Source organism: Vanacampus margaritifer, chromosome 15 (genome assembly GCF_051991255.1).
Source record: "Vanacampus margaritifer isolate UIUO_Vmar chromosome 15, RoL_Vmar_1.0, whole genome shotgun sequence".
In the NCBI taxonomy this organism is placed as follows: Eukaryota; Metazoa; Chordata; class Actinopteri; order Syngnathiformes; family Syngnathidae; genus Vanacampus; species Vanacampus margaritifer.
In genome coordinates, this window is record NC_135446.1 from 8,206,975 (window position 1) to 8,230,600 (window position 23,626).

General features: G+C 43.5%; 5 protein-coding genes across 15 annotated transcripts; 3 read left to right on the forward strand and 2 right to left on the reverse strand.

The window, feature by feature from the left end:
• The first annotated feature begins 129 nt into the window (after positions 1-129).
• LOC144034598 (interleukin-8-like) lies at positions 130-2,213 on the forward strand. Its single transcript, XM_077543478.1, has 3 exons — positions 130-1,267; positions 1,518-1,653; positions 1,863-2,213. Exons 1-3 carry the CDS (start codon positions 1,216-1,218, stop codon positions 1,990-1,992), a joined length of 318 nt encoding a protein of 105 aa, XP_077399604.1. The 5' UTR covers positions 130-1,215; the 3' UTR covers positions 1,993-2,213.
• trmt10b (tRNA methyltransferase 10B) lies at positions 2,161-5,588 on the reverse strand. 7 transcript variants are annotated; one of them, XM_077543474.1, is made up of 7 exons: positions 4,572-5,588; positions 4,101-4,200; positions 3,904-4,034; positions 3,528-3,680; positions 2,753-2,831; positions 2,603-2,670; positions 2,161-2,460 (listed from the first exon to the last, which is right to left on the reverse strand). In XM_077543474.1, the coding sequence occupies exons 1-7, from the start codon at positions 4,752-4,754 to the stop codon at positions 2,233-2,235; spliced, it is 942 nt and encodes a 313-aa protein (XP_077399600.1). In that variant the 5' UTR covers positions 4,755-5,588; the 3' UTR covers positions 2,161-2,232. The 7 variants fall into 7 exon arrangements, with proteins under 7 accessions (XP_077399600.1, XP_077399599.1, XP_077399597.1 ...); XM_077543473.1 differs by having other exon boundaries at positions 3,904-4,037; XM_077543471.1 differs by having other exon boundaries at positions 4,101-4,203.
• intu (inturned planar cell polarity protein) lies at positions 5,506-15,794 on the forward strand. 2 transcript variants are annotated; one of them, XM_077543460.1, is made up of 18 exons: positions 5,506-5,918; positions 6,299-6,693; positions 6,780-6,865; positions 6,948-7,127; positions 7,205-7,323; positions 7,399-7,488; positions 8,598-8,675; positions 8,753-8,927; positions 10,409-10,462; positions 10,542-10,604; positions 10,763-10,942; positions 11,827-11,919; positions 11,981-12,261; positions 12,368-12,449; positions 12,603-12,697; positions 12,775-12,964; positions 13,655-13,785; positions 13,871-15,794. In XM_077543460.1, exons 1-18 carry the CDS (start codon positions 5,896-5,898, stop codon positions 13,980-13,982), a joined length of 2,427 nt encoding a protein of 808 aa, XP_077399586.1. In that variant the 5' UTR covers positions 5,506-5,895; the 3' UTR covers positions 13,983-15,794. The 2 variants fall into 2 exon arrangements, with proteins under 2 accessions (XP_077399586.1, XP_077399587.1); XM_077543461.1 differs by lacking the exon at positions 12,368-12,449 and having other exon boundaries at positions 11,981-12,235.
• A 390-nt stretch (positions 15,795-16,184) lies between these two features.
• On the reverse strand, positions 16,185-18,709 carry ino80b (INO80 complex subunit B). 2 transcript variants are annotated; one of them, XM_077543468.1, is made up of 5 exons: positions 18,436-18,709; positions 18,149-18,323; positions 17,886-18,079; positions 17,221-17,435; positions 16,185-17,147 (listed from the first exon to the last, which is right to left on the reverse strand). In XM_077543468.1, the coding sequence occupies exons 1-5, from the start codon at positions 18,473-18,475 to the stop codon at positions 16,659-16,661; spliced, it is 1,113 nt and encodes a 370-aa protein (XP_077399594.1). In that variant the 5' UTR covers positions 18,476-18,709; the 3' UTR covers positions 16,185-16,658. The 2 variants fall into 2 exon arrangements, with proteins under 2 accessions (XP_077399594.1, XP_077399595.1); XM_077543469.1 differs by having other exon boundaries at positions 17,221-17,393; positions 18,436-18,708.
• On the forward strand, positions 18,007-23,489 carry aadat (aminoadipate aminotransferase). Of its 3 annotated transcripts, XM_077543466.1 has the most exons (13): positions 18,007-18,025; positions 18,990-19,110; positions 19,584-19,752; positions 20,117-20,249; positions 20,312-20,386; positions 20,449-20,643; positions 20,864-21,012; positions 21,089-21,185; positions 22,648-22,709; positions 22,780-22,844; positions 22,931-23,037; positions 23,108-23,209; positions 23,286-23,489. In XM_077543466.1, exons 2-13 carry the CDS (start codon positions 19,041-19,043, stop codon positions 23,325-23,327), a joined length of 1,266 nt encoding a protein of 421 aa, XP_077399592.1. In that variant the 5' UTR covers positions 18,007-18,025; positions 18,990-19,040; the 3' UTR covers positions 23,328-23,489. The 3 variants fall into 3 exon arrangements, with proteins under 3 accessions (XP_077399592.1, XP_077399593.1, XP_077399591.1); XM_077543467.1 differs by lacking the exon at positions 18,007-18,025 and having other exon boundaries at positions 18,753-19,110; positions 19,535-19,752; XM_077543465.1 differs by lacking the exon at positions 18,007-18,025 and having other exon boundaries at positions 18,753-19,110.
• The last annotated feature ends 137 nt before the right edge of the window (positions 23,490-23,626 follow it).

Genomic DNA, 23,626 nt, shown 5'->3' on the forward strand with positions numbered 1-23,626 from the left:
CACCCTGTGACCCCTTTAAATTGGGCGAAGGGTTCTCTTGTGAGTTATCTGAAGGTCCTTGTTTGAAGTCATGAGCTTGTTTTTTCTTGAGGCTTTGCATGATCAAGCCACGCTCAAGGGAGGGCTGACTGCAGAAGAATAAGGATGTGAAAGTTGTTGTTGTTGTTATGTTCTATGATAAACAGCGGTGCAAAAGTACCCACTCTGTACTCAGGCAAAAGTACAGATACTTGAGTTAAAACAAAACAAAAAAGAGACTAATGTAAGTAGAAATAGTGATGCAACTCTGAAAGAGGAAGTTTGCAATTGTAAAATAACAATCACTTTGTGTCATATTTGTGGAAGCATCCATGAGTAGACAGTAAAACGTCATATGATCTACAGCCTCCCGCTGACCGCTTTTCTTGTTACCCCACACAAGCATTAACACCAAATGTTATCGGCTTGTGTTTTTATTTTTTTCAAGCCTGCGGGGGAGTCGCCACAAGTGCACTTCAAATAATTGGTCGTCCCTCCTTGGACGCAGCGTTTTTTTTGTATCTCAAATTCAGATGGCGCAAGAGACGGAATTATTAAATAAATAAATAATAATAATTATATATATATAGAGAGAGAGAGAAAGATAGTCCTGCGTGAGCACAACAAAGCCACATAGCAGAAGATGCAAATGATGAAAGGTGAAAGAATGCACTTGACCTACTGTATATTTGTTTTTGCTTTACCAGACCTCAAGATCTCAATGACCGACCGTGCATGACTATACCTCTTCTAGTTATTTTTTTCATCATCCGCCAAGCTTAAAAGAAAGCAGCAAGCCTATATTGACAAAGTTTGGAGTATAAAGCACAGGTTTCATTTTTCAAATGTGAGGGGGGAAAAAAATATTTGTAGCCAACTTGATAGCACAGGAAATCCCCTTGTTGATTTAGTTTCATCTGTTTTCCTCTTTGGGGTGCAGTCAGGTGGCAGTTGGTGTTTTTTGTTTTTGTTTTGTTTTTTGCTGAGAGGAGGAGGTGGAAGTGAAACTTGCAGGCCAAACTCCAAGTCGTTCCTGAGGCGCTCTGATGCTCAACTTGAAACGCGGCCTTCTCCATCCCATGACTACTTGACGCACGTCAAGCCGTCAAAGGTTTCTGCCTTCTTCAGAGGAGGCGTTGCGTTGCCTTCACATGACTTAAATACCACGGCGGGAATGTGCATCTCCGAGTAGACATCATGAAGCTTTGCGCCCTGCTCACCTTTGGAAGCCTGCTCGCCGTTGTTGGCGGTAAGACACTTTCTTTTTCATCTTCTGCATTTCAACAACACACATAAGCTTCATGGAAGACTCTAAATTGTCCATTCTTGTGAGTGTGAATGGCTGTTTATGTTTATAAACATGGACAAAATTGGTGGCTGTTAGCTGTGTGTACCACACAAAACATGGACCAGAGGAACAAACCCAATGAGAAAAAGCAATATGTAATTGTAAGGATATTGTGGTTTTTTTTCCTAAGTAATGTCGATCTCTACGCCAGGCATGCCGCCCATCAGCCGTGACTACAACTCACACTGTCGCTGCCTGAAGATGGAGACCAGGATCATCCCGCCAGATAGTTTGCGGAGCATCAAGGTGGTCCCCGAGGGGCCACACTGCACGCAGACAGAGATCATGTGAGTAATTCTTCACACATCCACCCGCCAAAGCAGCAGAAACTTAATTATGGGAGTTCCACAGGGAACTAATCTGGGCTTCCTTTACATTTCAAATTGTTAATGTGGCAATCATTTCATTAACCTTACTGATGCTGGTGTATGGTGATTTTGTCCCATCCCTAATAAATGTCACTGAGTGCTTCAACGCTGTCCATCTTTCTGAGCAGAGCCATCCTGGTGAGTGCTGAGCGGGTCTGTCTGGACCGTCAGTCGTTGTGGGTGAAGAAGCTGGTCCACTTTGTCCTGGAGAAGCAGTTCCGTCAGCGGGCTGGCGCGCATTCCCGGAGTCCGGCATGAGTGCCGTCTTCTTTTCGTAAATATATACACTACTTTTAAAAAGTTAGGGCTATTTAGCTCTCAGGTGAAATTCCTGAAATTTCACCCAAAAGCCCCAATGTGCATCGGCCGTTCACATTTTGTGCTAGCCATAATTCAGACAAGCAAATGATCTGATCATATTTTTTTTTTATTAAGCAGCATTTGTACATGAATAAAAAATAAAAAAAACTTTTCCCATATGTTTTCATTTGTGTGGTGTTAACTGTGCTGTGCAACCTCGTAACCCTTCCCCCGTGGGAAGCACTTGTCCAGAGCGTGTGTCCAGCTGCCCGTCTCGCACACGGCCAGCAGGATGTCAAAGACTTGATTGATGGCCAGAATCTTGGAGTGGAAGTTCTTGCTGTTGACTGTCTTTTGCATGTGTTGGTCTATAGGGAGCCTCGCCGCACGGACTCCCGCTTCTTTGGCCCTGCAGAGGCTCAGCGTCTGCAAACAAGTAATTGCACTTCATCAAAAACAAACCAAATAACGCAAACTATAAATGAAAAACAATTTCGTTCACTGGTTTACAAATAAAAAACAAAAGGCCGTATAAATAAAAACAAAAGGTAGGGGAAAAAAAGTCAACCTTTTGCACGCTTTCGTCCACGAGCCCACCGAGGACGTACACCTTGTCGTGGTCCACTCGATCCAAAGCTGAAAAGGACATAATCATGTCTGAGTGTGGTGGTCTCATGATTCAGCGGGCAACTTTACCACCGACCAACCGGCGGACAACCTTCTTCAGCGTCAGGTGAGAGGTAGATGATGTTTTCTGGAGGGAAAATGTCCAGACAGCTTTGCTCTGTTCTTTCCATCTGAGAGAAGCAAAAGACTCAAGTCAAACTTAGGTCACAAATTTTCAGACTTACGTATCAAAGATTTCAGCTAGATGACTTGACAACTCTTGACTGTATACAATTTAAAAAACATTTTCAAGTCAGCCAATTATATTGTTTTTTAGTTATTTTTAGTGGGGTGCGCACAAACCTGGCAACAGACCAGTATTCTCTGATGATTACTATTAATTGACGCTTCCAAAACAGGTTTACGCTTGGCTATTTTGATGGTGCCAAAGCACCACTTTGGTCTAAATGAAGTTCCTCAACTTACTTTTGACAAAAGTTCCCCGGCACTAAGACGCCACAAGATGGCGCCAATGAAATACAAAGAAATAAGTACCACATGTAATTTCATCCATCACTCCAAAAGCTACATTAACTTCACAGTTTAGCTTACTTGTCGGACATGAACTAAACTTCTTCCTGGCTATGTGTTTAATTGAGATAACAATAAAGAAGCGCAGTGGCTAATGTGCAAATATATTGTAACTTAATAGGATTATAAGACTTACTTAAACCAAGTTCTATTGAGCAAAATCATTACTTGACTTGCATGATATATATATTATTATTATTATATTTATTTTTTTTGCCAGAGTAAAACTTGGGGCTTGCGTATAATGTCAAAGTTAAAACTGAAACCTTTTAATGACCTCTTCTCGAGCGACTCACCGTGTAGTTGAGGAAGCCGGCGTTCATGCGCACACACTCCGCCAGGAGGCGACTGTCCTCGCCAAGGCTTGTCAGAAACAAGTGGAAGGGTTTGCTGGCCCTTTTGTTGGATCCATACAGCCGCCGCAGCTGAGCCGCCAGCCGGCTCGTCTCCTGCAGCACAACACGCACAAAAACATAACCTCTTGAACAAGCGGAAAGCTTCAAGCAGGGGTTCTCCAATTGTCGCCCAGCGGCCCATGACGGCCGGTAATTCATAGCTTGGGGGATTGCGAAACAAAACTGTTGTGCTTGATTGGCGTTAGGCTTATGAGGCAGTCAGTGGAACAAATTCTGTCCCTGCATGGACCTTGCAGGTTTAGACTGTTGTGCTCACCTTGTCAGACATGCGGTGGCTCATGCTGAGGTCAATGCACACTTTGAGGCCACTGACGCGAGCCTCAGCCAAACGCTCTTTGGTGACTGCCTTCATGACCCGCTTGCTGAGCTGAAGGTGCTCCATGTCTTCTTCTTTTCATACACACATAGTCGTTAGGAGAGGAAATGTGCAATGTTCTTTCTCGTAGTCTTTACCCGAGTGCCGATTGAGCTTTCTCCTCAATTTCTCCTCCTTTCTTTTGCTCTTCTTGGCAACCAGCTTTCTCTCCCAGTGTCGCTGCTTCCTCAACACGTTCTTCTGATGCAACACAACACACAAGCTACTCTCATTAAAATATAATAACGGGGGAGAGCATAGATAAGATAGCACAGTCAGTGTTGTGATCATTTGGTTGCTATATTTAGCAATTAAACTGCTTCCAAATGTGCTGGATTGCACATCGATGAAAATGTGATGTTTCCTAATGTAAATTACGATACGCTGCAATGTTAAGTGCGGTTAAATATTAAGTCAGAGCATTAAATAGAAATGCATTGAGACTTGTGCATTCACTCATTCATTGAAGCAGTGGCGAATCTGCAGACAGAAATAGGAAAATTAGTGTGGTGACACCGGTTTTAGAACCACTACCGTCACTGAAAAAAGAGAAGAAGAAAAAAACTTACTGAAAAGGGGAGATGCTCTCTCTCGGATGTGCCTTGCAGCACCTCCTCCTCCAGCACGTCGATTTGAAGCAGTTCCATCATCTCCAATACTCCACTTGTCTGCTCTTCATTCGACTCAGATACAATAGCTGCCATTTTGGCGCATAATAGACGAATAATATACAATTGGTAAACAATTATCATACATATGAGTAAATCGATCAAGCTTGACAGCTCACAAAATAAATAATGAAGGAAAAGTTGAAAACGCTTTCGTCGACTTTGTGATTGTCGCGTGTGTGTGACGTCACGCACACTCACTCGGCCAATCAAGTCTAATGGAATTGTGTCGTGCTGCTTTTTGAAAGGATATTGAAAATTATTTTGTGTGTATCGAAAACCAAGATTATATTGGAAAGTAAAAACATTATTACCCTTTTTGAATCTAAGAACAAAAAAAAATTGTCAACTTTTCTTCGGAAAATTCTATATCCATAAGTGTATTTTTTTAAAATTGAAACCTTTATTTAAATTGTTTCTGATTGAAATAGAAAATTAAGTCTCTTAAATTTATAACAAATAAGAAATATCATTTGATAACTAATATCCATGATGAATTATTATTTTTAAATGCCTCTTGGATATACTTTAATGTTTTTCTTTTATTTTTATTTATTTATTTAATTATTTTTTATGTGATTCATGTAAATTGGATTGACTGATATTTGTATTATTTGTCTATGTTCAGTAAAGGTTTTTTTTAAAAGCCTGATGGAATTGTGGGTACTTTTAAAAAGTTCTTTATCGATGATTTGATGCGTATTTACAAGTGTAACGTGGTTCAATATATGCAGAACAATATCATATTTTAGAAGTAAAACAAACAAACAAAGACGACTTCTAGGCATGCGGAATATAGCCCTTATGGCCAATGTTGCTAGTCGGAAGATAGCAAAACCGGTGCACAGAAAGCGTGACAAAATAACTTTTGTGTTTATCAACGCCAAATAGGAAGTTCAGACCAAATCTAGGGATTACCTCAGAGACCAGACACTTAAGATATAGCCTTTTAGGATGACAACAATGGGGACATTTCGGGCCATTTTGTATTGATTTTTGCGTTCATAATAATAACGCAGTTTTGCCTCAACGATGACGTCATAAAAGGCGACAGTGCGTTCATTGCGAGAGACCGGAGCATTTAAAAGTTCCTGAGTTGTCTCTCAAAAGAGATACTTTCGAACGCCCGTGTATCTCAGACTCCACACTTGGAGGAAGTATTTCCGACATGGCGTGAGCCCGTGGCCTTTTGTTTTGCTGACTGTTCGGACGCCGCGAGGACAACATGCCGGCGACGCCACTGAGCGGGTAAGAAGCAAACACACTGTTACAGTATCAATATACAAATCAAAACGGAGATTCTGGCAAGAAAAATGAATGTTAAAAAAAGAAGAAGAAGCAAAATAAAGTATAAAATAAGGTGGCTTACAATGTGCACATAATGGAGCAGAGCATGTAAAACTTTTTTTGTCATTAATGAATCTGAAGAAATATGGTATTTACCCCGTAACAGAATGCTATTATTATTGTCTGTAGGTGAAAATTCCAAGTCATCCAAATAAAGAAAACAATATGGCACAAGTCAAAATGTGGAACCAAATACATTTTTATCGCCATCCATTTTTGTGTCTGTCCAGAAGCAGATGTTGTTTATCGATGTTGCAACGTGTCAACTCATGTCATTCCAGTGAGTCGGAACCCGAATGGCTGCACAATGTCGATAAAAATGGCCAGCTATTCTATTTGGAGCTGAGCGAGGGAGAAGAGGAGGCGGTAGCCGCCCGAAGCACGCTGGATCAGGTTTCAAGGAGAAAACGCCGTGAGTCCCGGAATCAAGGCAGCGCGAGGGAGGACTCAATGTCATCGCCGTCCATCTCAAAAACTCAGCACAAGACCGTGTGCGTCGATGTCAACCCAAAACGTCTCGGCGGCTCGGGTGAGCTCCCTCTGCTGGAGGCTTTGCTGGGGGTGGTGCATCGACCACGTCGGTCGGATGGCGCCGTCGTCGGACGGTGGGGAAGACTGACGGTGGATGGGCTGACTCCCGGCAGCCCGGCCAGCAAGTGTGGCCACATCCTAATTGGTGAGGTGAAATTATGCACTGTTGCCATGGAAGCAATCAGGGCCTGAACGTTTCCTCAGACCTGTTGACTTTGTTATGCCCCTTAGGTGACGTTCTTGTTGCCGTGGACGACGTGGACGTGAACACTGAGAACATCGAGCAAGTTCTGGCGAGGATTGTGGGACTAACTCAGGTGTGATGCTGAGTTCATCAACAATTTTAGTCGACGTCGCCATCACTTATTGTATGTTGAACAGTAACTCCTCCTCCTTCAGGTGAGGCTGACCGTGACGACAAGCACGAGTGCCGGTGTGCCAGGTCGCGCGGCCAAGGCCTACGTGCCCATCATACCACTTGGGGAGGACGCGTCCGAACCAAAGATGTCTGTCAGCCACATCCCGCACGCGATCATGTACCTGTCACTAAAAATGGACGCAGAGTCGCCACAGGACGAGGTCCATGTCGGGATCCGTCCAGGGCCGTATCGCGTGCCGGCGTGTTTTTAAGAAGACAAACGCTGTGGTGTGCGCAGGAGGAGATCTTGTACCAGTACCCGCCGTCCGAGGCGGCCACCCGGCTCAGGGCAGCCCGAGGAATCTTCTTGACGCTGTGCGACATGCTGGACAGTGTCACGGGAGGTCACGTCGTCAGGTTAGTGAATGCCGTCGCACCTTTTGACCCTTCACTCGACGCGCTCTTTTCCCGCATGTTTGACTTCTGCTTTAGTTCTACGCTGATGCTGGACGAGTATCTGGTGCACGTCGGCTACTGGAAAGAAGACGACGCTCTGCTGGTGCTCGGACTTCCTGCTGAGAGGTACACGGTGGGAGAGCTGAACTATTGATCAAATTCATTGCGGTCGGATGGTGGATTCATGTAATCAGGGGTGGCCAACCCTGGTCCTCGAGAGCCACAATCCAGCCTGTTTTCCATGTTTCTCTCCCCTAACACACCTGGTTCATGATCAGGATCGTTATTAGGCTTCTGCAAAGCTTGCTGATTAGCTGATCATTAGATTCAACTGCGCTGCAGGAGGGAAACATGGAAAACAGGCTGGATTGTGGCTCTCGAGGACCAGGGTTGGCCACCCCTGCTTGTACAAACGCTCCCCACCTTCCGAACGAGTTACGTTCCGGACGATCGTTCGTAAGGTGAATTTGTTCGTAAGTTGCTTCAGTGCTATATTTTGTATTATAATTTATGTTTAAAGCCTATATAAGTATATTGAAGGTTTATATAAGTATGTTTAAGGCTTGTACAAGTAACCTGCATTGGTGTGTACTGAAAAAAAATTAATAAAATGGAGAGAATGTTAAAATGGAGTCTACGTATGTTAGAGAGAGAGAGCGAGACACACACACAGTATGTACATGTACGTAATAAGATAAATAAAATGAAGTTTAACTTACTTTTGGAAGATGTACTCGATGCTTAAGGAGATGATGGAGGAGGAGGAAGAGGAGGATTTTATATCATGAGAGATTCTTCGTCGTCGCTGGAATCGGCTTCAAAAGTTATTTCCTGCTTCATGGGGACCGGCATTTCTTCCTCTTCCTCCTCCTCCTCCTCGCCACGTTGCTCAGCCTCCAATGAGCTCTCACAGCGCCAATCGTCGGTATTAGCGGCGGAAAGAAGCACTACGCGCAATACAAAATCTAACTTACAGCATTTCTTTCCAAACATTTTTCGACATACTGTACGCGCAGAAATGTTCGTATGTACCGTTGTTCGCAACTCGAATGTTCGTAAGTAGGGAGCGTCTGTATTTGCTAAATAAATACATGGAAGCAGGACCTTATGAAAAATAATCGCATAGTAAATCGCAATATTGCGGGGTAGAAAATGAATCGCAATTCCTTTAGATTTCAATTTCAGTCGGTGTTTTGGGGACGAGTGTCTCTGAAGATTGTCAAATTTCCTTCCAGGGTTCCTTTGCTGTGCCTGCAGTCGGTGGTGGGCGACGCCGTGCGGACGTTGCGACTCATGTACGGATCCTTGGCCAGGTGGGTCGGTTGGGCATGCAAAGCGACAAGCGGTTGACACGTGTTCGGCCGCGCATTTCATCCGCGTGCCTCCGCAGGGCCTTCGGCAGGACAGAGCACTCGCCGCAGCTGGACCGCTTCTTCGGCTTGTTGTTTCTACGGCTCGTCCGGCCGTCGGATTCCCCCTGGGCGCCGCCCCCCGACATCTCCGAGAGCATCTTCCTGGACGGGCTGCCGGCTGTGCAGTGGCTCTCGCTGCCTATACAAGTCAAAGTCTGTGAACAAATCCCCTTTGCCATTTGAAACGTACTGGTCCTTGTATTTGTTTACAGTGAACATTTTTTTGCAAACTCGTAAACTTAACATCTCATTCAATACATTTGCTTTATTTTCATGACTGTACATTGTAGAGTCTCACTGAAGGCATCAAAACTATGACAACTAACAAACACATTTAGAGTTATGTACTCACAAAAAAAGGTGAAAATACTAAAATAAATACATAAATAAATAGCCACCCTTTTCTCTCATTACTTTTTCACTTCTTCTATAATATAAAACATGTTTTCAGTTATTTCACCTTTTTTTGTTAAGGTCATAACGCCACATCAGTTCATACATATCCGGTAGTTTTGATGCCTTTAGTGAGAATCTACAAAGTTAACCAGTCATGAGAATAAAGCAAATGCATTGAATAAGAAAGTGTGTCCAAACGTTCGGTCTGTACTTAGTAGTACATCAATAATCCCGCCCACTACTGTACAGTGTAAAATGAACCTTGTATTCTGTAGGTGTAAAAAGCAGGATTCAAGAGGATTTCAATAGTCTTCAGCAAAAACTAAATACCTCCTGTTTTCAATCTTCTTGAGCCATCTAATGGGCAACACTGGAATTGCACCCAAAATAAACAGGAGGCAAAACAAAATATAGAAACCACAAAACGGACTCAGCGAAATAGCCGGACTGTGAAACCGTAATGGAGGGGGTTTATTGTAAAACAAAGAAGAGAATGTAAAGAAACCAATTGATTTTCAAATGTGTAATTAGTAGGGGTGAGAATCTTTGAATGTCTCACGATTCGATTCGATTCCGATTTTTGAGCCTGGGATTCGATTCAGAATCGATTTTCGATTGGGAACGATTTTTTTATTCAAAATTATTTGATTGACAATTAATTTTGCTTCAATCTATTGATGTGCAAGGAATTGTTATAATCTACTCCAGTCTGACTCGCTAATGCTAATTAGCGCGCTACTCGCGGCACTTTTATCACTTTAAAGAACGGCTCCACACTGCAAAAAAAACTACTTTTATTGGAATAACTTGATAGTGACTTTTTCTTCTACTCTCTAATATGGCTAAAACTTAACAGTGTATTAGACCGCGTGGAACCACACTGCCCCTAAGTGGCCAAATCGGGTATAACATGAACAGCGCTCCAAATAAAGGCACACACAAACAAAGGCAAGACAGTATAAAGTAATTTAAATAAAATCAATTTTAGGACATTTAAAATGGATTCTGAATCGTACTAAATGAGAATCAATTTTTTTGGCACACCCTTATTAATTAGTATGCTTTTGTGTTGAATATTGGCCACAATTTTTCCAGTGAAAGGGATAAACATCCTCACTTTTCACACTCACACGTTTCCCTTGTGAAAGGGTTCATCAGCACCCACATTTAAATTAGATTTGTCTGAATTTTGACATTGTGTTCAAATCGATAATTTGGAAGGTGTGTTGTCTTAACAGACGGACGTGGACTTTCTTCTCACTGACTTTGAGGCCTCTGATTTTGGAGAACTGGTGAGTCGGGGCCCGGTTTGCATTTTCTGGATGTCACGCGTGGCTCTCCACTTGACTTCATCCTTTTTTCACCTGTCAGTCCGAGGACTTCTTTGGCCTGAGGCGTCTCTACGGAATCCTGGGCTCTTGTCTCTTCTACGAGGTGAGTAAAAGCGTCCGTCATGAAGCTCTTTCTTTTAAAATGGCATTTACAGGGCCCTGTTTTCTCAAAAAAAAAAAAAAAGCAGTAGACTAATCTCCCATAAGGGGAGCACAATATGGATCTGTGAAAGTGTGAATGTTGGGGCTTGTCGTCAACAGTCCTACCTGATCGCCAACCATCTTCCCAAAGAGGACCTGCTGGACGTGTGTCTGTACATGCAGCACAACGATCTGCTGCCCGTGGCGTCCCGCCAACGGGTGAGCCGGCTGCTCATCTGGCGGGAGGTCTTTCTCCAGCGACCCCTTTCAGGACGCCACTTCCTCCTCATCGTGGGCCTGGTAAGTACAAAAATGTTTGCTCAATGGGCATCATTCACGTATGATAGAAGTAGAGCAGACACACAAAATCGGTCATATTTATGCCAATTTTCATGCACTAACATGCGTATATTAACGAATCAGAATCAAGGTTATATTTAACAGTTAGCCAATAGTAATATCATTATAGCTGGCTTGATAGTAACTAGTTAGGTTTGTTATTGGGGGGGGTGCCAAAAAATCGATTCTCATAAGAATCGCGATTCTCATTTAGTAGGATTCAGAATCGATTTTAATTTTTTTTATACTGTCTTCCCTTTGTTTGTGTGTGCCTTTATTGGGAGCGCTGTTCATGTTGTACCCGGTTTGGCCACTTAGGGGCAGTGTGGTTCCAAGCGGTCTGATACACATTAGAGAGTAGAAGGAAAAAGTCACGATCAAGTTCTTCCAATAAAAGTTGTTTTTTTGCAGCGTGGAGCCGTTCTTTTAAGTGATAAAAGTGCCGCGAGTAGCGCACTAATTAGCATTAGCGATTCAGACTGGAGTAGATCATTACGATTCCTTGAACATCTAATCAACAATCAAATCATTGTCAATCAAAAATCTTTCCTATTTGAAAAATCGATTCTGAATCGAATCGCACACCCAAAAATCGGAATGGAATCGAATCGTGAGACATTCAAAGATTCCCACCCCTATTTGTTATACTTAGCTTGTAACTAGTTGGCTTCATTATTGCTCGTTAATCACTAGTTAGCTTCATACTTATTAAAGCAAGCACATAGACTACATGTTGCTAGCTAGTTGGCTTCATTATTTACTTTTGTGGCTGAGTTGTATGCTATAGAGAGCGCATCTGTCCTGAGGCAGAGGCAGTTTGTAAGCGTCTTTGTGTCTCTTGTCAGAGGTGCTGGATGCAGTGTGTGCTGCTGGAGGCCGGAAGCCGCACGGCACATCGTGACGCATCTCCGGGACCCGACTGCGTTTATGTGGATCAGGTACGGCGCTTGTGTTGCTCGGTGGATTTGCAGCAGAAGTCTAACCAAGCCACACCCTCAGGTGACGGCCACGCTGTTACGATTGGAGAACCTGGAGGAGGTCATGGAAAAATGTGTGAGCGCCGCCGCCCCAGGACTGCTGTGTGCCGACAGGTGCCTTCCGACTGGCGTGGTCCGGGGCCGTCCAGGCGGCCTGTTTGGGGAGAAAGGTCGAGACTGGGGGGGCGAGGGGCACACGGACGCCGGCTCAGGTTCTCCAGCCAAAATCCTGAGTGGGCGTCAGGACACGTCAGATGCGAGTGGAGGCATCCTCAAGGTAACGACGGCGTCAAAGTGTCGCGAGTAGGTCATCACCAATTAGCTATTTTCAAACCAGCAAAAATTGACAGATTTTATTTATAAATTTTTTGCCAATTGTTCTTTTTGTGCCGTACATGCTTGGTTTCAGTCATGAAAGGAGTCAGCACCTTCACGTGAGGTTCATGAATAGTGTGAGCATAAACGAACGAACGAGCCTGATCACACAATCGGTATAGCTATCAAACTCAACTTTTGCCATTTCAACACAATGATAAATGTTAGGGCAAATTCTAACAGCAATATAGACTTGTCAAAATTTGACTCTCAAGGACAGACTGAGTTGAAAAATGTTGACTTTGGCTCGTTGCACTCGTTTCCATCAGGCCCAGTGGATGAAGCACTCGAACCCGTTCGACCTTGGCGCGCTGATGAAGACTCTGAGTAGGAGGGACACGGACGACAAGTCCAACGCCACCAAGTATGTGCGTCCTCGCTTTTTCTTACAAATGTTCACAACCTGCGTTGAAACGTCGGGTCTGACTGCGTGTGCGACAGACTGAGCGCCGCTGCTGAGAACTTCTTGTTCCACTACGTGCTAATGGAAACCGCCCAGGGGATCTTTATCGCGCCCACGCCAACGGAGGAGGCTCAGCACAGCAGATCCATTCACCCATTGCTCATTGGCAACTTTTACCGCTGCTGCCTGTCCATTCGGGCGCTGTTCAAAGAGAACATGCCGGTGCAAGTAAGCGTAAAGAACTCAGAGGCAAAGCGTGTTTTTGGCATGCCCATTTAAACTTGACTGTAAAATTAGCCAATAAAACAAGACATAATTAATCCTTGAATATTCAAATCCTAAATTGTTCAATCAGACCATAACATTTTTTTCTCACTGTAGTGGTAGCTAACAGGCATTAGCTTAGATGTTTTGTAATTATAAACGTATTTTTATTTTGTTGTTGTTCAATCAACAAGCCAATTGTTTGGACTATTGGTGTGTCAATCAAACAGTTGTCATAGCAACTCATCTAACGTCAGCTAATCGTGAGCAGGCACGTTTTCATCATACTAGAACTACTGGTACTTCCTGCTTCCGTGTCTAAGAATCATGGGAAATGTGGTCCTATATTTTCTGCCAGCGTATTTCCAAAGGTTACCATGCGGGACCGGCACGAGGTCAACGGCGCAGCCAGCTTCCAATAGCCAAAAAAGGCATAATGGATGGAAAATGGTGACTGTGTTGACTTGTTTAGTGCTGTTGGAACATTTAGTGTTGTATTGACCTACAATGAAATTTGAAATAAAAAGTTCCTGGTGAAGATTGATTGTATATTTGATTTGACACCCTAATGTAAACCCTCAAAACAACTGCTACAGCACATCCAAAGAAAGCGTACGAGAGAATTAAAGGTCGTGTATCTCATCCGCCTTTCAGGGCCAGCGGGCAGCGGAGAGGCCTCGGGGTCTGGGTGCAGTCAAAGAGCACGGAGTTGCGTTCCAGTGCGTAGCTGAAAACTGGACAGAGCAGAAGAAGCCTGCTCCCACCCTGACGTACTGGGTCGTTGGGTACGTCCGCCCCAGGGCTGGTTAGACTTGCATGTCCACGATGTTGCTCACGTTTTGGACCTCATGCCGCTTTTTCTTCTTGCAGGCGGTTGTTGCTGGAGCCGGTCCCTCAAGAGTTTTACGTGTGTTTTCACGACTCTGTATCGGATCTTCCTGTAGAGATGGCCTTCAGGCTCTCCTTCGCTTTGGCCACTTGATGGAACAACTAACCCCACAAAGTCCATTTTCGGCCCTAAGACTTTTGTTACCAAAACGGGAGGCAAGCAAAACCATTGAAAAAAACTTTGAAAATGAAACATTTTCATCTTTAAATATACAATAGCTAATTATCGTTATTAGGGATGGGCGAGTACCGATACCAGGTATTGGGCCAATACCAGGCCAGATTTCAAGGTAAAGGACGGTACTCGCAACTCGAAATGGTTATTTTGTATTAACTCTTTGACTGCCAGACGTTTTCAGAAACGGGATGTCGCCAGTGCCAGCCGATTTAAGCATTTTGACTGATCTTTCAAGGTCCACAGAAAATGTTGTGTTTGGACTATGGAAACACACATACTACCAAATGAAAGATTGAACTCTCATCTTTAATCAGAAAAAAAAGTTTGTTTCTACCTTATTCCGTTCTTCAGTAATCAACAATAGAAAATGGTTAGTTTCACCGAAATGCTCTGTTTTGAAACAAAAAGCGGAGAAAAAGAGCTTTTTGTAAAACGATGTTATTTCATGCACTCTAGTGAATTGTACACTTCTTTTTGTCCATGAATGATGCCACAAACACCTAAATAGTGCTTTACTTCTGTAATACACCACCACCAACAATGAAAAAGTGTTTTTTGGTTGCAAAATACGTTTATTTCCATTCAACAGTAACAATTTGACAAAACAATTTCGCAAACTATTTACAAATGTATGCAACTGTGGTACTACTTACAATTATGTGGATGTTTCAAATACAGTTTTTCTTTTTGTAACACTCCCCTGCGTGCAAGGAGAGGGAGCAGGATTTGCACAACAGATACGTTTCACTTTCGCTTGTCCGTTTCGCGTGCAGACGTTACACTTTCTTCACGGCCTTTTTTCCGAGGAATAGCAAGTAGCAGACTGTACCCACTCCTCCGATGAATATGCATTGGACTCGGGGCGCTCTTCGTTGTCCGATTGAACGTCCGCCTGAGCGTGCTCGGTTGTGCTCCGCGTTTTCCGGTGTTAGCATCGCTAGCCCGTGAACTTTTATGACGTCGTCATAGCCGCCGCGTCAGCGCTTCCAACTTCGCCGTCAACCTCGGAGTCACCACCATCACCATCATCATCATCATCGATGATGATCATCGTAGTCATCAATGTGCTCTTTAGCGTTGGTCGATGCTTTTCGTCTTTGAAAAAAACTGCTCGAGCGTGAGCTGCTTGCAACCGGTCGCCATATTCTCTTCCCTTCCCCAGCCATTGTCCCCTCTAGCTCCGCCTCACGTCTTCTACTGACGCCTACCCAATCTTGTCAAAAGAGAGTCATTGCTGCCATCTAGGAGCCAAAAATAGTCATTAGGCTAACTAGATCTGCTTGAAACTTTCACCACAGCTGGCCAAGGCTTTCCTCCACCCGTTTAAAAAAAATAAAAAATAAAAAATTGGATGACGTCTTTTAACGTCATCGGCGGTCCTCCGTAGGTTTTTACTTGACATCTTTTAACGTCCATGGCAGTGAAAGAGTTAATTGACTGCCACGGGAGGCTCCAGTAAGCAAGCACGAGTCTTCAGTTGTACTCAATAATTGAATTAGCGTTGAAGTGAAACGTATGTTTGTGTATATATAGTATATCGTCATTGACTACTGCACTGCTATGAGATGAACGACGAAGGGAGAACAGGAAACAGAAATATATCACAAAATAAACAGCTTGAGGAATTCCTAACATGGTAGATATGACAAAATTACTTGAAGCACTATTGTATTGAATGTAATTCTTTGTACTTCACTGAATTCCTTAAAAAGAAATTGTACAACCACATATTTTGATTGGGACTTTTTTTTTCTGGCCACTGGATTATTTCATTTGATATTTGTTTTGTTTTTATGTGTTCTATGCAAAATGACTTTTACGAACAAATTGAAAAAAATAATTGCCATTAAATTAATTCCATGCAATTTTAAGGAAGTTCGCCATAATTGGGTATTTTTTTATTTGTATTCTTTTTATGGGCAAATTTTATGTTACTAGGGGTGTTAGAAAAAATCAATTTGGCAATATATCGCAATATTACAGCACGTAAATCTCTAATCAATTCAAAATGTGGACAAATCGATTTTTAAACATCAATTTTTTATGGAAAAATTCAACAAAACCTCTTACTTAGGGTTAGGTTTCACACATTAAGCATGGAAGAATGTTATATTAATGGAACATTAAGCGTTAATATTTTATTTCAGTGCTGTTCAGACATGAAACAGACTGCAACCTGTGTGTTAAATGCAGTGGCCCAGTTACAAGCCTGAATTTTCAGATAAATAAATAAAATTTCATACAAATATTACAGCGTACATTTACAAGTTAACTGATTTGTATTTTCTAAATGTGAGTTAAAAAAAAAATTGCAATAATCAATTCATAGATTTGCATCGGGGTTAATCGAATCGAATCGTGACCTATGAATCGTGATACGAATCGAAAGGTGCTAGGCAATTAACACCCCTATATGTTACCATAAGTACTGATGGTATCAGCACTTGGTATCGGTGAGTATGGAATATCTGAGTACTTGTATCAGTATCGGTCTTAAAAATAAGTTGTATCGAAGATCCCTAATCCTTGTGTTAGTTTTACAGTAAACTCCAGCCAGCTTGAAGCACATTTTGCCTCGACAATCTTCTTTTGTCAAAGTGATGTTATACGATTGTCCATGTAAGTCCTCTCAAACAACTGCATGTTCCTCTTGTAGCACTGCAGGCTGCACAGAGGGACGCCCGTTTTGGAGCAGCTGTATTTTTTGGGATTTGAGCAGCCGCTCACGCCGCAGCTCACCGCGAGCGCAGGCGGCGGAAGTGGTGGCGCAGCGGAGGGGGCGGGAACGCCGGCAGGGAAGGAGACGGTCACGCCCCGAGCCGAGTCGCTGTAGCGGATGCTGGGACACTGGCTGGGCTTGGACTTCTTCTCTCGCGTGCTTTTCATCTTAGCCTTGCTGGTCTTGGTGAGTCTCTCGATAGTCTGGTTCTTGTTGTCCTCCGCCTTCTTGGCCGCCTGCAAGCGCCGCTTGCGAGCGCGCTCTTCCCGCTTCTGCATCATCTCGGCGGTCATCTCCTTCTCCTTGTAGCCCATGGGTAGCTCCAGGAGGGGCTGGATTTGCTGCTTATGGAGGAGCGCTTTCTGAAAGGCACAAAGTGTCTGTCAGCAAAAATTTGGACGACCCTCCCCCCCCCCACCCCACCCCCTTCATCACCTGTCGGGCTGTGAGCAGAGACTCGTCGACTTCCTTCTTCAGCTCGCCGTTGTCGTCGAGTTCGCCCTTCTCCAGAGCGTCCAGCCACCTCTCCTCCTCATCCACGGGCACTACAATCATAGAGTCCGAGTCCATGTCGGGCAGAGGAGACGTGGCCATGTTGCTGTCTTCATCTGAGACGGGCAAGACAGTAAGTAGAAAGAGGCGTGTGCACACTCAAGGAGGCACACCCATTACCACAATTATTCACACTATTAACACAACAGACCTTAATATTTTTGGTTTTGACTGACGCAAATTGAAAATAGTGACTGTGTTTCTTGCTTGAAAACATTCATCTCAGGCAGCGTTTATGTAGTATGGTATGGCCACATGATGGATCTATGGCAATGTGCCGAAAACGTGATACTGCACATTTGTTAAAGTATATAGGTTGTGAGTAGTTACATTTCGTATTGTAAAAGTAACTGTAGTCTGATTACTTGAATGGAAAAAGGAACGAGTTAGATTTGTCAAAATGCTGATTTAGGTGGTTGTCCTCTGACTTTGCTGGTGCGATAAGGTGCCACTTTCCATATGATTCGATTTGTTGACTAGTCGCAAAAATAATTGGTGATTAGTTGACTATCAAAATAATCGCTGTGAAGTTAACTACTAGTTCTCACCCAGCCAGGCCCGGTACTGCTCCAAAGGCACAGAAGGCTCGTCATCCTCCTCCTCATCTTCTTCTTCATCGTCGTCAACATCATCATTGTCATCGTCGTCATCATTATCATCATCATCATCATCATCATCATCCACAATTGTGAGTGGCGAGGGAGGACAAGCCACACCAGGGTGCACAGTGAAAGTAGGAACACTGGAGGCAATTGAAACAGCAACTAACACGAATGTTCAAGCGAGTATCACATGTGGCTGTCTGTCTCACCTCTTTGTCCCCAGCGTCTGTCCTCCCAGCTTGATTTTGAGTCGCAGCTGGGGGGGCGGGCGAGGGGCGATGACGGGCTCAGGGACCCCCGAGAGGCCGTGATGCTTCCTCTTGTGCCTTTTGTGTTTTTTGTGCTTATGCTTGTGCATGCCGTGTAGCCCCACGCTACCTTCGCCTGCATGTGAAAATGGATTGATAGATGGATTTGATCACATACGTCACTTAAAAAAAATGTTTATAATGTGCTAAATATACACAGTATTCTCGTCAAGTGAGTAGATACTTACAAAGAAATCTGGACGGAACCACGTCTTTCCTTTTCCCCATTGAAATAACAACAGTTTAGTACATGGCAGCAAACGTACTGGGGGGAAAAGTACCGCGTCGACCCACAAGTGTTATTTTAGTGACCATAAAAGTTGGATTTAGCTGCAAAACACGCTCACTAATCGGCGGTACAACGTTAAGAGTGGGTGATGAAGGCAAACGTTACATGTTAGGACACGCTTAATGCTAACAACATGCAATTACTTCGTCTACTTCCGGCTATTCCCATACGTCATGTTGACGCTCACTGCCCTCCATTGGCAGCGGGGTGTACAGCAACGCTTGGTTTTGTATAAATAAAGTATCAATGAAGACGTGTCTTGTCTTGTCATGACTTTCTGAGCATGACTAGCGGCGCACATCTGTTTTTTAAATGTTAATTTAATTGACGTTTACGAAATATACGCGACTAACTGGAAGCCGGTCTGGGAAGTGCACTATTAAATGACGTCATAAACCTGCGGCAGGATTGACTGCTCATTCGTGTCAGTAAACTGAGCTTGTCATTCACTAGGATTCATAAACGGTTTCAAAAAGGTGACTGGCCAAATTCCTAGGAACACGAATGATGAATTATGCACGATTCCTCACGGCTGTCAGTGCAGCAAGGAAGCCGTCGCCCATCAGGATACTGAGTGAGTCAAAAACAACACACTTTTACTGGGCGTGGAAAGTATTCATAGTGCATTTTCCACATTCAAATGGTTATTTAACCTCAAACTGCTACACACAACACCTCATACTGACAACATGAAACACAAGTAAATTAATTATAAGTATACGCAACAATTACTCACTGCTTTCCTAGTGCACATTTGGCTTTTGATATTCAGTACTAGGACTTTTATCCACAATCACCATTGATCTTTTTTATCACGCTGGGTATATTTTTTAGTGCATCAAGTAAAATACTGTAAATTCTCCTGTAGGGAATTGCTTGAACAAAATACATGGGCCAGAAAATGTCAAATGTTCAGTAAAACATAACATGACAATAAATAGCTACTTATATACTAATAATGTTTATTTACAAGGCTTAAATAATGCAATGCGTTCCAGGTGCGCAACTTGTCCTGTTCTCACCTTCTGCTGTGCTCTGCATGTGAAGCCGAGCTGCAGCAGCGCTCTCCGCCATCGCTGATTTCACTGGCCGCAGGGGCGCCCAACCCTGACACGTTCCCCTTCCAATCGGCCATCATCAAGCTCAAGAATGGTCCACCGCTCTCCTTTGACGAGGTGGCCATGAAAAGGGCCCTCCAGTACTCCGCCTCCAATGGGTAAGACCTTGTGACAGCACAGATACTTCTGGCTTCAAATTCAGCCATATTGGCTTGATGTTTTTAACCCAAATTGTTGTGTGTTTTTTTAAATCCACATTTGGTGATGGTTAACAGCAGTTCTAGTATAGACTGAAATGTTTGAGGTGCCAAATAGGGAAAAAAATTACTCATCTAAAAAAAAAAAATCTCTCACTCTCCCCAAACTCTGCCACCAAAAACCTCTCTTACACCAAAAAACTCATACACACAGACAAACCTCTTCCTCAAAACATAGCTGTACTCTATGCGGTGAGAGCTTTCTGGATGAGTGTAGGCAAACATTCTTTTTGACAGCTCATCCAAGCGTGTAACCTCAACGCAGAATCCCCGAGTTACTGACATGGATGAAGAACCTGCAGAAGAACCTCCACGACCCGCCAACGGCTGCCTACGGTCCTGAGAAGGGACAGATGGACATGTGCGTGACCACAGGGAGCCAGGAGGGACTCTGCAAGGTGCGGCTCCATTTTTCTGGCTTCCCGCCTGCCGCTTTTTCATCTTCCGTGTGCTGCGGCAGGTGTTTGAAATGCTGGTCAGCCCGGGAGATGTCGTCCTGCTTGACTCGCCTACCTACCCCGGAACGCTGGCGACGGTAAGACCCAGTCGACTGCTTGCAAAAAGTCTGGCCAGCTCAACCTCTGGCCTTTAACCCAGCTCCAGCCGCTGGGTTGCAAAATGGTCAACGTCCCCAGCGATCAGCACGGCATGATACCGGCGGCCCTCAAGGAGGTCTTGTCCCGTTGGGAACCGTCAGACAGTGGCAGGCCCAAGGTTCTCTACACCATTCCCAACGGGGGTAACCCCACCGGGGCATCCATGACTGTGCAGAGGAAGAAGGACGTCTACCAGGTGCCGTTAAACACACAATAAATCTTGTATGATTAAAAAGTCATTGTTTATCAAAGCATCCACCGCCGTAGGCTTCAGGAATTTAAATGCACACGTATCCATAATATTGTCCAACAATCTGATAATACTAATAGGCCACATGCGTTGAGTAGCACTGTCTTACCGAGTCATCGTGTGTGGCAGTAATGTGATTAGTGGCCCATTCCGTCAATGTCCACAGCTGGCGAGCATGTACGACATGCTCATCATCGAGGACGATCCCTACTACTTCCTGCAGTTTGACAAGCCCTGGGCGCCGACCTTTCTCTCCATGGACGTGGACGGCCGCGTCATCAGAACCGACTCCTTTTCTAAGATCCTGTCTTCGGGGTAATCCTCATCCTAATCCCTTGCCGCCTTCGTCCGCCATCCCGCCGCTCACTTTTTGTCTCTTTTCCCACCTCAGGTTGAGGATCGGCTTCGTGACCGGGCCCAAGCCGCTGGTGGAGCGGCTGGTGCTGCACATCCAGGCCTCCACCATGCACACCAGTACATTCGCACAGGTCAGACCAATTTTTTTTCACTCACTCACTCGCATCTACAACTGAAAATTTTTCAACATTTCCAAATAACGGGAAATAAAAGTCACATGCTTTGTTACTCATTTTTATATTTATTTAAATAAGGTACATTTTTTGACGCCATTATCCCCACTCCTTTCATGTGGCAAACATTTTCATGCACGCCAGCATCATCTCTTCCTTGGGAGCTATTATTTGATTTTATTTCATTTTAGAAGTCGTGAACAAAAATGCGAGCTCAATTTATAAAGTGTAAAAAAAAAATAATAATAATAGTAATGTGCCTTATTTGATCAGATTTGATTAATCTTTATTTATTTTAAAAAAAAAATGCATTTGTGTATATTGTACTTGATATTCAGTTTTGTGTGTGTGTGTGTGTGTGTGTGTGTGTGTGTGTGTGCTCATGTGCGTGAGAGTGTGTGTGTGCTCATGTGCGTGAGAGTGTGTGTGTGCTCATGTGCGTGAGAGTGTGCATCAAATTTGAATTCCAGATTTCAGTGCTTGACTAGGAGAGATCACTATCACTGAAGCTTGAAGTGCGGAAGCCATTCGATTATTCATTTATTTCAAAATGTTGCATTTATTCAATTAGCAAAATTCTTTAAACTTTAAATAAAAACTGAGAGGAATAGCCTGAATTAAATCAGTAACAAGTGCAAAAAAATGTAAACATTAAAATAATAAGAATAAAAAAATAAAAATGGGGAGATATTGTAAAAAAAAAAAAAAAAAAAACATCCCACAAGATTTTGTTTTTGTATGATAAATGCATGGCAGTATGTTGGCCGCTCTCCGCCATTTTGAATGAGTGTGTCAACAGTGCGCAGTGTGTGTTCCTATTGGCTGAGCAGCGCAAAGTATCATGGTCTGTGTAGTCCTGTGTTACCCCGTGTTGGACTGAAGCAGGTGAAAAGTGCTGTTTTTGGAACAAAATGTGCTGCTTTTTATCATAACATGACCACAACGATATGGTGGCAATTTGAATATCGCTGTTATGGTGACATCCCTCATGAATTTTTCCCAGATTAGGGAGCGTATATACCGAGTGTTTCTTATATGAAGGAAAATCTCTCACTACCTTTTGCTAGCTGCTCAATAATTGGGTTTCTCATTGACTGCCAGCTTTAAGATGGCCATGAACTTAAAAAAATTATTGCGTTCCATTTTACAATGTGTGTAGTTCTTTTGGTTGTATGTTTATTTTTACAACAAACTTAAACTGTGATTGTAATGTTTTTATTATTGTGACAAGCCAACATCCAAATCACGAGGAATGAATTGCCCAGGCCAACGACCCGTTTTAAAAGTTGTCACGGTTCAAGAAGCCAGTGGGCAGACATAAAATACATTGTGAACATGAATTCCAATATCAACAGTAAAAGTAAGTGTATGAAATGTTGTCACTGTCCTCAACGTCAATGGCACCCTTCTTTCTGCACAGCTCCTGGTGTCGCAACTGTTGCATAGCTGGGGCCAAGATGGCTTTCTTCAGCACATAGACGGGTATGTTGTCTCTGCAGCATTTGGAGAAGACAAATATTTGAAGGCATCCGTTTTTTGCCACTTGCCACAGGGTGATCGACTTCTACAGGAATCAGCGGGACGCCATGATTAGCTCCGCTCACAAGTGGCTCGCAGGTACACTTTGCATGCTTGAAAAACCAACACCTAACCTAAACATCTGAATGATTCCGAACTGTTGTTTTTTTGCACATCATGCTCAGGTTTGGCCAAATGGCAGACACCGTCGGCAGGGATGTTTCTGTGGATGGAGCTGATAGGCGTCCGTGACAGTCGGCAGCTAATCATGGAGAAGGCCTTGGAGAAGGAGGTTGGTAGAGCGCGGCACTGCAACGCAACTGCCCGAGCATGTGTTTACGTATATATCCCACTTTGAAAAGGTGCTGCTGGTCCCAGGAGGCGTGTTCATGATCGATAGCAGCGAGCCGTGTCCTTACGTCAGGGCGGCCTATTCACTGTCTACGCCTGAACAGATTGAAGAAGTATATACAGTAAATGCATGCTGGAACACACACACCTTCTAGAAAACACTGAATCTTTTCATTTCTCTCCCAACAGGCCTTCAAACGTCTTGCCAGTCTCATCACAGAGGCTTTGTGATTTGGCATCTACTATTTTGAAAAATAATGGACAGGAATTGCATTTTTTCCTCTCAATATTGCAATCGAGATTTTATATACCATTATTTTTTTAAGTGCTCGTGTATTTTTCAACAAACACAACCAATAAATTATTCTGTATTAAAATATCAGCATTATTATACATGATGAATTTTGCTCTTTTTTTTTTTATAGATTAGGCAGTTAAGATAAAGGCAAATGAAGCATGAATAAATATAAAGATGCCTAATTAATCTTAGACATCAATTACAGATGTAAACTTACCATGACAATAGAGCA